Source organism: Ovis aries, chromosome 19 (assembly GCF_016772045.2).
Source record: "Ovis aries strain OAR_USU_Benz2616 breed Rambouillet chromosome 19, ARS-UI_Ramb_v3.0, whole genome shotgun sequence".
NCBI classification, from domain to species: domain Eukaryota; kingdom Metazoa; phylum Chordata; class Mammalia; order Artiodactyla; family Bovidae; genus Ovis; species Ovis aries.
In genome coordinates, this window is record NC_056072.1 from 36936095 (window position 1) to 36949017 (window position 12923).

A 12923-nucleotide genomic window follows, 5' to 3' on the forward strand; every position below is an offset into this window, starting at 1 on the left:
CCCATTTGCAGACCAAAGTTTAACTTTCCCTATAGGTAGAATATGCCTACAATGATCTTTGCAAAATTCTCCCAAAGCTTTGGCCATGCAGCATTGTGAATTTTCTTTGTATATATGATTCAACTTGCCTATGCTGAATACAGTTACTTTCGTAGTAATTAATCAGCAATTTCCTTAAGTTCTTTCTATCCCTGTTTGAGAAACAATATTTTTAAAAGGATTTTAGTAGTTGGAAAATGTGACTAATACTATTTTTAAAGTTATATTTCCTATAATTTTCAGTATTTGCCAAGGGGGGAATAAAACTCCCACTCAGCTAAATTATTAAATTAAAACAAGAAGTTTTCCATGAAATTCAGTTGTCTGAAGCCCTCCCCATTACACAGTCCATGTAGATTCAGTAGAGATCCTATTGTCTAGAATATTTTTTTAAAGCCAAATATTTTAAAGGGCAAATTTATGCTCATTCATAAAATACCATTTGCCTTCACACAAAAAGCAAATAAAGTCATGGAATGAGTTTTGAAATGGGAAGAGACCTGTCTCAAGAGCGGCACTGTGGGAGGGAGGCCAGGTCATGGGCTTTGGGTCAGGAAGGCCTGCCCTGGTCTCTCAGCCAGTGTGTCTCACTTAACTGGCATGGGAACTTGCCAGGTTAGTTAACATTTCTAAACCCAGTTCAAGCAAAGGTTCAGAAACAAGGATGTCGCTACCTACTGCACAGGATGGCTGTGCACAGTCAGTGACCTATCTTCGCAAGTGACATGGTGCCTTGTATGCTAGACCAGCTCAGGGCTCAGCAAACGTTTTCTGTAAAAGGCCAGATAGTGAATATCTTAGATTTGGGGAGCATCAGCTGTCTACAACTTGAGAAACATACGTGGATAATATGTAACATGTGGGTGTAGCTATATCCCCACAGAACTTTTATAGACATGGAAATTTGAATTTCATATAATTTTTATGTGATCCAAAATATTCTTTTTATTTATTTCTAAATCATTTTAGAGTGTTAAAAACTATTCTTAGCTCACTAACCATATAAAAACAGACAGTAGGCTGGATTTGGCCCATGGACTATAGTTACAGACACTTGGAATAACTTAACATTTACTGTGTGGGTGGCCATGTTCAAGTGCTTCAGATCTATTCACCATAAAACCTTCACTCAGCCCCATGAAGTAGATATTAGCATCATCTCCCTTTTATGGATAGGGAAACTAAGACTTAGAGAGATTCAGTGATTTGCCTAAGATTGCACCGTTGTTAAGAAACAGGGCTGGGGTTCAAACCTGTTTCCAGGGTCTGTATATAACCTTCAGCAATAGTGCCTCATACATGGAATGTTTTCTATGTGTTCTTTATTTTTTTTTTAATGTCAGTTATAAAAAGAAATTTAAAAATGCTCTTTTGGTAGTGGTCAGAGCAAGCAAAGGTGGACAGTGTTACTATGTGAAACGGGAAGCCACCTGCAAATGGTAACTGTTTGCTGCTCTTGTTCAGTTTCAAAAGTCAGAAAACACTTGTTATATAAGAGAATTGGAAGAAAAAAGTCGACTGTAAAAGAAATTATTTTCAAAAGGGAAGAAACATGAGTTACTTTCAGGCAACAGGTAAATGACCTGATGGATCCGCTGTAGTCAGTTGAAACATGAAAAAAAAAAATTCCATGAAGTTTGTTTCAATTTGAGAAAAAAGTTGAAGGGGATCTTCGTTATAAATGGAAAAACAGATTTTACAGCTATCTGAGCCTGCTCTGTTATTCATGTGTCATCAGTGATATTTTATGCATGAGACTGGGTTGCTTTGGTACTGATACTTGGTATCCAGGAAACCAAGACTGCATCTCTACATGGTACCAAAAAAGAAAAAGACAGGACTCTGGGCTGTAGCTCCTGGGTAATGAAACAGAAAGAGCACAGGGAGAATCTGGGAAGCTTGAATTTCAGTCTGGTCTCTGCTCTTTTGTTAGCTGTGTTACCTTGGGCAAAGTTCTTAATTTCTCTGAACCTTCTCTCCCTTGGTATAAAAGTACCTCAGCTGGCTTTCCCTTGCACAAGATATGTGTGAGTACAGGCTAGTCAAGCACGCAAGGCAGATGTAAGTCACATGGGCTTAATGGGGAAACGATCATACATAGATGTTGCTGGATTATGTGCTGTTTTGCATCCCTCGATAAAGCCTTCATGATAAATAACAATGAATACTTACCATACTCCTTATTGAACTCTTCATTTATAACAAGCCTTTCAGGTGAACAGTATCACCTCTGTTCACTTGGGCAGAATGAAGCTCACAGAGGCCAGGTAGCTCACACAAAGTTGCCCAGCTTGTGACTGCAAAGCCCACGCTCTTACCTCCCTCTCCACCGCGGAGGGAACACGTTTATAAGAGTATCATAGACAGGCATCCCTTCCTGAGACTCAGGCACTCAGCAAGGCCAATGAGACCTGACTCACCCATAACAAACAAACTGCTGGATTGGATTGGGTTGGGTTGTGCTGAAATATGACGTCAGAGTCGCTAACATTTTTAGGCATCTGCTGTGTGCACTCATTTTAGAGAAGAGGAAAACTGAATCTCTGGGAGGCTAGAATGTTGTCTCTAGTCACAGAGTGAGGCTAGGGCCAAGACAGGAAACCAGATCCAACTCTTAGCCTCTGCTGCTGCTGCTAAGTTGCTTCAGTTGTGTCCGACTCTGTGCGACCCCATAGACGGCAGCCCAGCTCTGCTAGACTGCCCTTGATTCTGTATTTTACGTCATGGATATAGTTCCCATTTCCCAAGTCCTAGTTTAACAAAACAAAAAAAAAGGGGGGGGGGACACAACACTTCTTGTTGTCCGAATTACTGTGAAAGATTCACTCTAAACACAAAAGGTAGAAATCTTTTAGCTTGAGAGGTGCCTTAGAGTAGCTACAGTATCCAGGCTGCTCTAGCTGTGGGTGGGTGAGTCTGATTTCCTCTGATTCTGTGATCTTCCCGTTTCCATGATGCACTTGGCAAGCTGTTGACCGTTGGGAGATGGGTTATATAATTTACTCTCTGGGTCACATCTGGAAAATCCATGAGCGGGGTTGCATGCTGAGATTAAATTGTTCTGTGGTGCTTTGCAAGGCATCCTCCACACTCTTGTCACACACAAGTTAATGAAACCAGTACACTCTCTCCTGCTTCTCCTATTAAGTTTAGTCAAAATATGAGCACATCCTATCCCATTTTATTTGTAAAACAAAACAAAAAACAATAGTCATACAGGGAGAGAGAAAAAAAGAGAGAAGAGGGAAAGAAATAAATGGAAATAGAATGGGGCAAGTTTTAGGATGGTCACCCATGAGAATACCATGGTACAGAAGTAGACAGGAGCATTCCACGTATTCATTTGTACCTTTTCTCCTTCTATGTCTTTAAAGGAATGTGGACGTTCAGGGCATGGAGGACAGAAAATGACCTGATAGACCCCAGGTTTTATATTTCAAACTTTAAGTTAAATGCTCTCTCATTTTATCCTCAAAACTGCCTTACCTTATCAGAATGGTGCTTTTCCATTCTACACATGGAAGGGTTGAGGCTTGCAGACATTCAGTGACTTGCCCAGGGTTAAACACTTAATGATGTTGAAGGCAGAGTACAAACCCAGACCCCCAGAGCCCTTGTCCTGGCCACTGGCATTGACCACTTCACATTTGCCTCACTCCAAGACAGGAAGCCACATTATAGCATACAATATTATAATACACTAGAGAAACACAGTATAATACAGCCTGTGTGTTCTTTACCTTTCATCAGGCCCAGAAATGGTGGCAAGTATTGTATAGGTCGCAGAATGAAATTTAAGTCCTGCAACACAGAGCCGTGTCCCAAGCAGAAGCGAGACTTCCGAGATGAACAGTGTGCTCACTTTGATGGAAAGCATTTCAACATCAACGGTCTGCATCCGAACGTGCGCTGGGTCCCAAAATACAGTGGAAGTAAGTTCACCTGGGGAGGTGCCCACGGCTGCAGGCTGGCGCAGGGTCCAGGCACAAAAGTCACGTCGCATGGTGTTTCTCCTGTCTAGTTTTGTTGAAGGACCGCTGCAAGCTGTTCTGCAGGGTGGCAGGGAGCACAGCCTACTATCAGCTCCGTGACAGAGTGATAGATGGAACGCCGTGTGGCCAGGACACCAATGACATCTGTGTCCAAGGCCTGTGCCGGGTGAGTCCCAGATGGCGCTCTCTTCACTATGTTGTCCTGCTGCCAAACTGATGTGTAGCTTCCTCAGTACAATAGCAGCCGCTTGTGTCTGTGCATTATCTCCAGGGCAGTGGTTCTCAAAGTGGGGTCCTCAGACCAGCTTGAGCACCATCTGATTCTCTTTTTTTTCTGTGTTTTATTTTGCTTGATTTTTTAACATTGTAGTGTAATTGATTTACAGTGTCACACTAGTTTCAGGTGTATGGCACAGTGACTCAATTATATTTATCTGTGTGTGTACATATATATGTATCCTTTCTTTTCTCTTATTGGTTGTGACAAAACATTGAGTATAGTTCCCTGCACTTGGGCTATATGGTAGATCCTTATTGATTATGTATTTTATATACAGTACTGTATATCTGTTAATCCCAAACTCCTAATTTATCCCTCCCAGCACTACATGATTCTGATGCATGCCAAAGTTTGAGAGCCACTGCCCTACATTTTTCTGACACTCTCTGTGGGGGCCTGCAAGAAACTTCCCTGTGAGGAAATCATAATCGACACTATACACAACTTCTTTACCTTAACCATCGTGCATAAGGTTAAACCCAAAAGCTTCCTGACAGCAAGTTTTAGAAACTAAATAACACTTCCGGCAGATAGTAAAGCATCAAAGCACTGATTTCTTGAGGTTTGGCACTATTTTTCTGTTCTCATCAGTCAGAAATCAGTTCTTACACAGCCAGGCTCTGGGATGATGCATTTGTTCCTTGCAAGCAGTCCAGAGCACATTGAAGCTCCTTACTGGTAGGATTTGATGGAAGAGTCTCTGAGCTTCACCCAACTCCTGACCACAGCTACAGTGAGGACTTCCTTGTCACTCCATGCTAGAGCAAAACATGGAGTTTCTCCTCAGAGATTGGTTCATTCGAAGGAGCAAAATAGATGAGAATGTGAATTCTGACCTCCTGGTCTTCTGGTGATTGCCACTGATGTTTGCAGGCTCTCGTCTACTCTGCTGTGTTGTGTTAAGATAGGAAGACACTGCAGAGGCCACTTGGAACCTGAAGCCTCAACCTGGCAGCCTGCAGTCATGCTTTAATCCTCCATTCATAGCCAGTGTTTAAACATAAGGGATTTCACATAAAATCAAATTTTCAATATCTTGGAAAATTGAGAAATGTCAACACTACCCTCCTGTTTCTGCATGGCAGCAGTAGCCTGGATTAGACAGGGACTGCTACCTTAAGATGGGGTGTGAGCTCTTCAATGGGATAGCCCTCAGCCATGCCTTAATTTTTTTGTTTTTTTGTTTTCATTCCTGAGCTGTTTTTCGCATTTACTTTACTTACTTGTAGGCCAGCGCTTCTCAAACTTTAATCTCCAGATGAAGCACCTAAGGATCTTATTTACATGCCAGGAAATATACTCTGACTCAGTGAATCTGGGTGGGGCCTAAGATTCTGCATCCCCAACATCATTTGGGATGCTCATGGTTGCTGGTCCAAGGACCACATTTTCCCATAGCAAAGATAAGGACTATTTGAGTTCACCACACTTAAAAGTTTACAGAGACTTTAAGTTCTTGTCATTTTGAATGCTCCTCTTTCAAAGAAACACATTACCTAAGAATTTATAACCTCTCTAATACTTACCATGTATTTCAACTGTTTTCTTTTTAAAAGCAAGCTGGATGCGATCATGTTTTAAACTCAAAAGCCCGGAGAGATAAATGTGGGGTTTGTGGTGGCGATAATTCTTCGTGCAAAACGGTGGCAGGAACATTTAACACAGTACATTATGGTAAGAATTTGTTCCTAAGAGCTGTGAGAAGAAAAATAGTCAAACTGTTAACATTATTAACCACATGTAATATGTAAAAGTATTTGTGTAAAACATAAAATCAGTCTTGTTAAGGTATATTACCCATCTGGCTATAAGACGCCTAACAGTGAGAATTCTGATACATTCCTTTGTCGCCACCCTTTACGCCATGCTTAGAGAAAATGAACCAGTCTGTGGAATGCTCAATTGCTGCTCAATTCTTTTCAGGTTACAACGTTGTGGTCCTAATTCCAGCTGGTGCTACCAACATCGATGTGCGGCAGCACAGTTTCTCAGGGAAATCAGAGGATGATAACTACTTAGGTGAGATGGGTGCCCCTGCCTTTTGTAGGAATTCTGGTTCCTTTTCCCTATAGCATGTGGAGAGCTTTCAGATTTCATAAAAGACGTTGATTTTGAAACTCATTATTTTATATTCCTTCATACATTATACCCTCAGTATATTGATTTAAGAGTCGTGTAGTTACACTAGTCAATATCAAGCAATTGACTCTGGATCTTAGAAAATAGAAATGCCCCAAATCAAATTTTGAAAACACTAGCCTTGTTAAGTTTAGCATAAAATCATTGCTATTTTTGAGTCATTAAAAAAAAAAAAAAAACCTGTCTTTTGAGTAACTGACATGCCAGTGTTTTCATAAAGGTGTTACTTAACCAATAGCAGACCACAGGTGGACTTATTCAATATTTCATTATGCTTGATCATTCCAAAAGGTTCTATACTGGCAATATTTTTCTTAGGTCATTACTAACATGGCCCATCTTGCTTTTCTGTAGATTCTCCATCCTTTTCTCACCATGGCCAGGATCATGAGTAATTCAAATTTATTCCTGTTTTCTAACGACAACTCACCAGGAACTTTGTGTTCTTTTTTTTTTTTTTTAAGCTGGTGGCTTATCCCAGTTCCACTTCAATTTATTATTTCGTAAACTTTCATAAATGATTAAGAAATTCACCCAATCATTTTTAATTTATAAAAAGGACATGGGGACTGGGATAATGACAGAAAAGGATTGAGCTAGTCACTTAGCACAACTAGACTCTTCTTAGCTGTGGAAAACAGCAGGAGTTGCACTTGGATCTAGAAGAAATCAGGGTAGTCTTGCTGGGCTGCCAATTTTTGAAAGAAATGAGTGGACTTTCTTATAATGCCCAGACAGGGACTCTACTTATCCATCTCGAATACAGCCTCTATCGAGGCTCTACAGCACATTCCTCTGTTGTAGCATTTTCTGCAATGTCTCGTTGTTCATTCAGCCAGCCACTTATTTAGTATGTGGCAGGCCCTGTTCTAGGCATGATAAGCAAACTGAACAAAAACATTAACAAGTAAAAATCTCTGTCTTCTTAGAACTTACTTTTTAGTGGGAAGAGATAGACGATAAACAATAACTTAATAGATAAGCAAACTATATTCTGTTAGAAGGTCATAAGTAAAATTAGAAAATAGAGGAAATTTCGATACTGAGGGTGGAGCAGGAACAGTAGAATTGAAAATACTTGAATTGTAGCAAGTGATAATGGATATCTGGGGAAGAGCATTCTAGGCAGAGGGGAATAACCAGTGTGAAACCCTTGAAAGAGTAATGCGTCTAATTTGTTCCAAGGATAGAGGGAGGCCAGTGTGGCTGGAGCTGTGTAAGCACAGAGGAGAGTCCTGCTGCTGCTAAGTCGCTTCAGTCATGTCCGACTCTGTGCGACCCCACAGACGGCAGCCCACCACGCTCCCCCTCAGATGAGTTTAAACACGTATCAGGTCTAAATCAGAGAGGGCCATACATAACTGTTGAAAGAACTTGTATTGTAAGAGACAAGGGTAGCTACTGGATATTTTGAACTAAGGACTAGCATGATAGAGTCATATTTCTATTTTCAAAAGAGTACCCTACTTGTTACACTGAGAATGAGGGGATGGTCGGGGGAAAGGGTACCGGGTAGAAACAGACCTACCTACCTTCTGGTAGGTACCGGAAAGGTCAGGGTAGAAACAGAAAGACTGGTTAGGAAGTTTTTGAAATAATCAAAGAGTTGCTAGTGGTTTAGCTCCAAATGGGAGCAGTAGAATTGGCAGTAAAATAGTCAAATTAGTCAAAATCTGGATATCTTTTGAGGGTGGAGCCGTCATGACTAGTGGGTGGCTTGAATATGGTATGTGAGAGAAGGAGAAGGCTCAAGGGAGACTCCACAGTTTTGACCTGAGCAGCTGGAAGAATGGAGTCACTATCAACTCAGCTGAGACTTGTTTCTTATATATTCATGTGACCACTACTGTTTTAGGATCAGAAGCTGTGATTTTGTATCTTTAGCTCAAGATATAAAGCCTTTACATAATATGAACCAAGTACATGATGGCTGAGTTATTGAATAACCATCGTTCACGCTATCTTTACTGAGTGCCTGCCATTAATGGGGATGGAATTATGATGGAAATATATAGACTCTTCCTTCTTTTATTTGTTTATAGTTTATTTCTTTCTTTATTTTTGGGTGTGCTGGGTCTTTGTTGCTTAAGGACTCTTCTTTAGCTGTTGAGAGTGGGGGACTACTAGTTAGGGTGCAGAGGCTTCTTATTGCAGTGGCTTCTTCTTCTTGCAGAACACAGGCTCAGCACGAGGACTGCAGTAGTTGGGGCATGTGGGCTCAGTAGTTGGGTCTCCTGGGCTGTGGTGCACAGGCTCTAGAGCTGTGGCTCACAGGTTTCGTTGCTTTGCAGCATATGGGATCTTCCCGAATCAGGGATCAAACCCATGTCTCCTGCACTGGCAGGGAGATTCTTTACCACTGAGCCAGCAGGGAAGCCCTCCTTCTTTTAAGCATGCATGCTAAGTTGCTTTAGTCATGTCCAACTCTGTGCAACCCTGTGGACTGTAGTCAGACAGGTTCCCCTGTCAATGGGATTCTCCAAGCAAGAATACCAGAGTGGGTTGCTATTTCCTTCTCCACTTCTTCTTTTAAGAAAGACTATTAAATCTTTCTTGGAATCAGTTCTCAGTGGTCACATCAGCTTTTCCACACCCTAAATACTCAAAGGAGTGGTGCCTTTTAAAACAGTTAACAAAGTTATTGGGGATCCTTTTCAAATTATTTTTGGGGAATCCCACATTTTTCCTTCAACCACTGTACAAAATGGGTCAGACATTTTTCTTCGTGGACTGGGTTATAAATTAGAGCCTGTGATTTCTGTGGTCTTACTACTTCCTAATTAAATCCAGCAGCATTGCATGCAGCCTCCTTTATTGGTTAATTTCCTGAGAGCCAAATGCCATGTTGAACCATTCCTTTCTTCTCAAAAAGGAGAAGGTTTCTCCAGTGTTCTTCTCCTTCTGGGGAAAAAATACCCTTTTAAGCAGTGCCCTCAGTTCAATTCATCAACCAGGTTGTGCACCTAAATTAGGGAGGACCTTCCGATATCCTTTGATGTCTCACTAGAGGTTTCTTAATCTCCTTGTAAAGAATAAAAGCAAAATTAAAGAAGGTTTGTCATCTGGGACGGCCAGTTTGAAGTAGTCATGGCTCTTTAATGGAACATTATGGGAAAGTTACCTGTTGGTCAAAGAACGTCTCTCTGGAAGCAAATGAAAAGTGCAAGCAAAGATGGTACGTCACAGTTCACCGAGTGTGAAGGTTAAGACCTCAAAGCCTTTGAACCTTACAGTGGTTTCTTAACAAGTTAGGAAGAGTATGATGTTGTTATCAAATCTGGCGTGTGTTAATGTTTACTCTCAGTTTGAAGGAAGGCACAGCAAATGCTCTAAGAAGATTTTAAAGCCCCCAGTTGAGTCTTGCTGGAGTCCAGCCCCAGCTGTTTCGTTGCTAAGCAATCATCATCCTTATCCCTCATATTTTTTTTAAGGTCAGTCAAGGCATACTCTTTTTGCATGTGTTGGTGAAGAAGCAATTTCCAGGAGGGCCTTTGTAGCCGCCCAGCTCTGATGGGTGAAATGGGGGGGAAACCAACCCAGGAAATTAGCTCCCTAATCGCATTAGTGGGAGGTTGGGCAGTAGACGCTTGTTTTCAGGAAACTATTTGTTTCACGAGGTACCGAAGCAGAAAGCCTCTGTGTCAAAGGTCGTCCTTTCAACATAGACCCCTCCCTCCAGTTGGGTTAAAGCCAAGTTGCACCCAGTGCTACCATCTTCATATTTCTTAAGGAGAAAAAGGAGTCATTTCCATGGTGTTTATTTGTCTCCAGGATACTAACCTTTGATGAATAGTGTCAGCGAGAAGACAGGAATCGATTCAGTTCAAGATAAAGCAGGAACTCCATTTCACTTGATTATTCCTATCTCCTTTCCTACTCACCATTTGCTGGGATAAAGAGCATGCAGTGAAGGGTGAAATGCCCCCAAGTCAGCATAAGCATGCGAGGAAGCCTGGAGATGTTGGAAAGGGTCCCCAGAATTAACCTAGGATAGATGATTGCTCTTTTAATACAGACAGAACTGGATTACCGCTTAATTTACAGAACTGGCCTTGTGACATCTCATTTCCCCATTTTCAGTGATGCATCAGCTGGGTAGCTAGCCTTCGACTCCACTTGAAAGCACTGGGTGATTTTGCTGGCAGCACATCCTGCCACTGCCACGCAAGTGCCCGCATCAGGAGGCAGCCTTAGGAGGCCTGAGGTGCCACAGAAACAACCTCTTCGCCAACCAGTGACCCACTGAAACTCCTGCATCTTGCATGACTGGTGGGTCTCATGCTGCAGGAGCTGTGGGGAGACGAGGTTGTCAGAGGTTTATACTGATAGGAAAACAGTTATTTGGCTGAAAGCTCTCTGTGCTTCTTGTCACAAATGTCAGGTTCAGTCGGTCACTTGTTCTTTCAGTGTCGTTGATTGAGCACCTACTATGGGCTGGGATCTTTCTTAGGCTTATACAAGCACCTTTTTAAGTGTTGACTTTACTTAAAGAGGTTCATGCAATCTAGCAAAATCAACTTAATTTTTAAAAAATCTATAGCTAAACATATTTGCTTTCAATTTGCACATAAGGTAAAGAATGCCTGAAATCATTCACTGATTCATGAACATTTGTTGGCTTTCTTCTTGAAAAACTGGTGGTTGACAGGCTCTGGAGATACATTTCCATGATTAGAAGTCACCTGGCCTCAGAAAATATTTTAACAATATTTAAGTCATGCTTTTCTTATCCATAAATTAAGCATCTATAAAAGCGTGATGAGAAGACAGTGCATTTGAAGGCATTTTGATCTGCCAGCTACCAAATCCTATATGCACTATCTTTTTCAAAATTTACAATTCTGTAAGAAAGCTGGGCTTCCCTGGTGGCTCAGACAGGAAAGAATCTGCCTGCAACGTGGGAAATCCGGGTTCGATCCCTGGGTCAGGAAGATCCCCTGGAGAAGGAAATGGCAACCCACTCCAGTACTCTTGCCTGGAGAATTCCATGGACAAAGGGGCCTGGTAGGCTACAGTCCATAGGGCTGCAAAGATTCCAACAGGACTGAGTGACTAACACTTTCATTTTCACTTTGTAAGAAAGCCGTTATCCAGAGGAAGAAACTGAGGCTTAGAGAGGTTGAGAAACTTTCCCGAGGTCACACAAGCAAAGTGGGACAAATCTTATGGGTCTGACTTCATATATTATACCTTTAACCACTTCAGTTTATTGCCTCCACATAGAAATATGTGTAGCTGAACTGGGGATGAATATGACTGGAAGTCAAGGTTTATTGGTGGGAGTGAATGGTGAGGTTGGAAGAATAAGTCAAGATAAGAGAGTGATGCTGAGGAGTTTAAACAACATTCTGTTGGTAGTAGGGACAATCAAATGATTTTGAATCAAAAAGAAACCAAGATCTTGGATTACCTTTTTTAAAAGATTGTGTTTTTGAAGGCTTTGTTTCCTGTGCCACCACTCTCTTCCCAACCGTTTCAAGTGAAAGCATCTTACTGTTCCCTCAGGGCCAAGATAAGGCTTATAAGGGTAGAAATTCTGGTAGGTGAAGCACTGCTTTAGGGACCAAATTTGATGCAGTTCATTCTTGAGCCTGCAAAGAATAGTCTTTGCATCCATATAGTGCCCAGTGTGGTGAACTCTGTGAGGTTCCCGTGTCTACAAAAACAAGGGCCCTGCTGCCACTGAGGCATGGAGTCTGTTCAGAGCTACATCACAGCCTTCATTCATTTCCACATAAAAGTACGATATCTGATTTCCCTAAATCCTCTCAACCTCTTCTGCATATGCATTGCTTCTGGTCTGCATGGTGAAAAACAACACATCACCTGCATCAGTGAAAGACATGTTAGGATGTGGCAGATGCCTGGGATAACTTGGTTTCTACCCATCCCAGAACCAAAACAGATGTCACTAATGATGCTGAGACATGATGCTGGAAAGAAATCCTGTTCTCCATAGTTTCTTGAGTAACTAGTACCAAATGATTAACATTGGTGTCTGGGAAGAAACCTATTTGCCAACTCTGAGTTAAGTTTCCACATTCCTTTTATTCACCTAAGTGTTTGTATGGCCTGTGTGTTTTAAGGGTTCCTTCCCTGCTGAGGTATGCTGATTGTGTACAACTTACTAAAGAGAAGGGGCCTCTTTCTAGTATTTTATTCAGAGCTCAAATGTTTTGTAGTTCTGCTTTCTTGAGTACTTGTTACATGTCAGGCTTAAAACATGGAATAGTTCATTATTCAAAGAGCAGTTGTACTGGGGAAAAAAAGAGTGGTACTTAAAAATTTTTATAGTAACTGAAAGTGAAAGTTAGTTGCACAGTTGTCTCCAACTCTTTGCGATCCCATGGACTGTAGCCTGCCAGGCTTCTCTGTCCTTGGAATTCTCCAGGCACGAGTACTGGAGTGGGTTGCCATTTCCTTCTCCAGGGGATCTTTCCGACCCTGGCATCAAAGCCAGGTCTCCTACACTG

At 41.6% G+C, this 12923-nt stretch overlaps 1 protein-coding gene across 9 annotated transcripts in view; it reads left to right on the plus strand.

Moving 5' to 3' along the window:
• Nucleotides 1-12923, plus strand: part of ADAMTS9 (ADAM metallopeptidase with thrombospondin type 1 motif 9) — a 162402-nt gene that overhangs the window by 52409 nt on the left and 97070 nt on the right. For all 9 annotated transcript variants that reach the window (XM_060402249.1, XM_015102339.4, XM_042236610.2 and 6 more), the window contains exons 13-16: nucleotides 3790-3971; nucleotides 4061-4197; nucleotides 5868-5985; nucleotides 6235-6330. In XM_060402249.1, the coding sequence (XP_060258232.1) occupies nucleotides 3790-3971; nucleotides 4061-4197; nucleotides 5868-5985; nucleotides 6235-6330 (533 nt within the window). The remainder of the gene's footprint in view (nucleotides 1-3789; nucleotides 3972-4060; nucleotides 4198-5867; nucleotides 5986-6234; nucleotides 6331-12923) is intronic.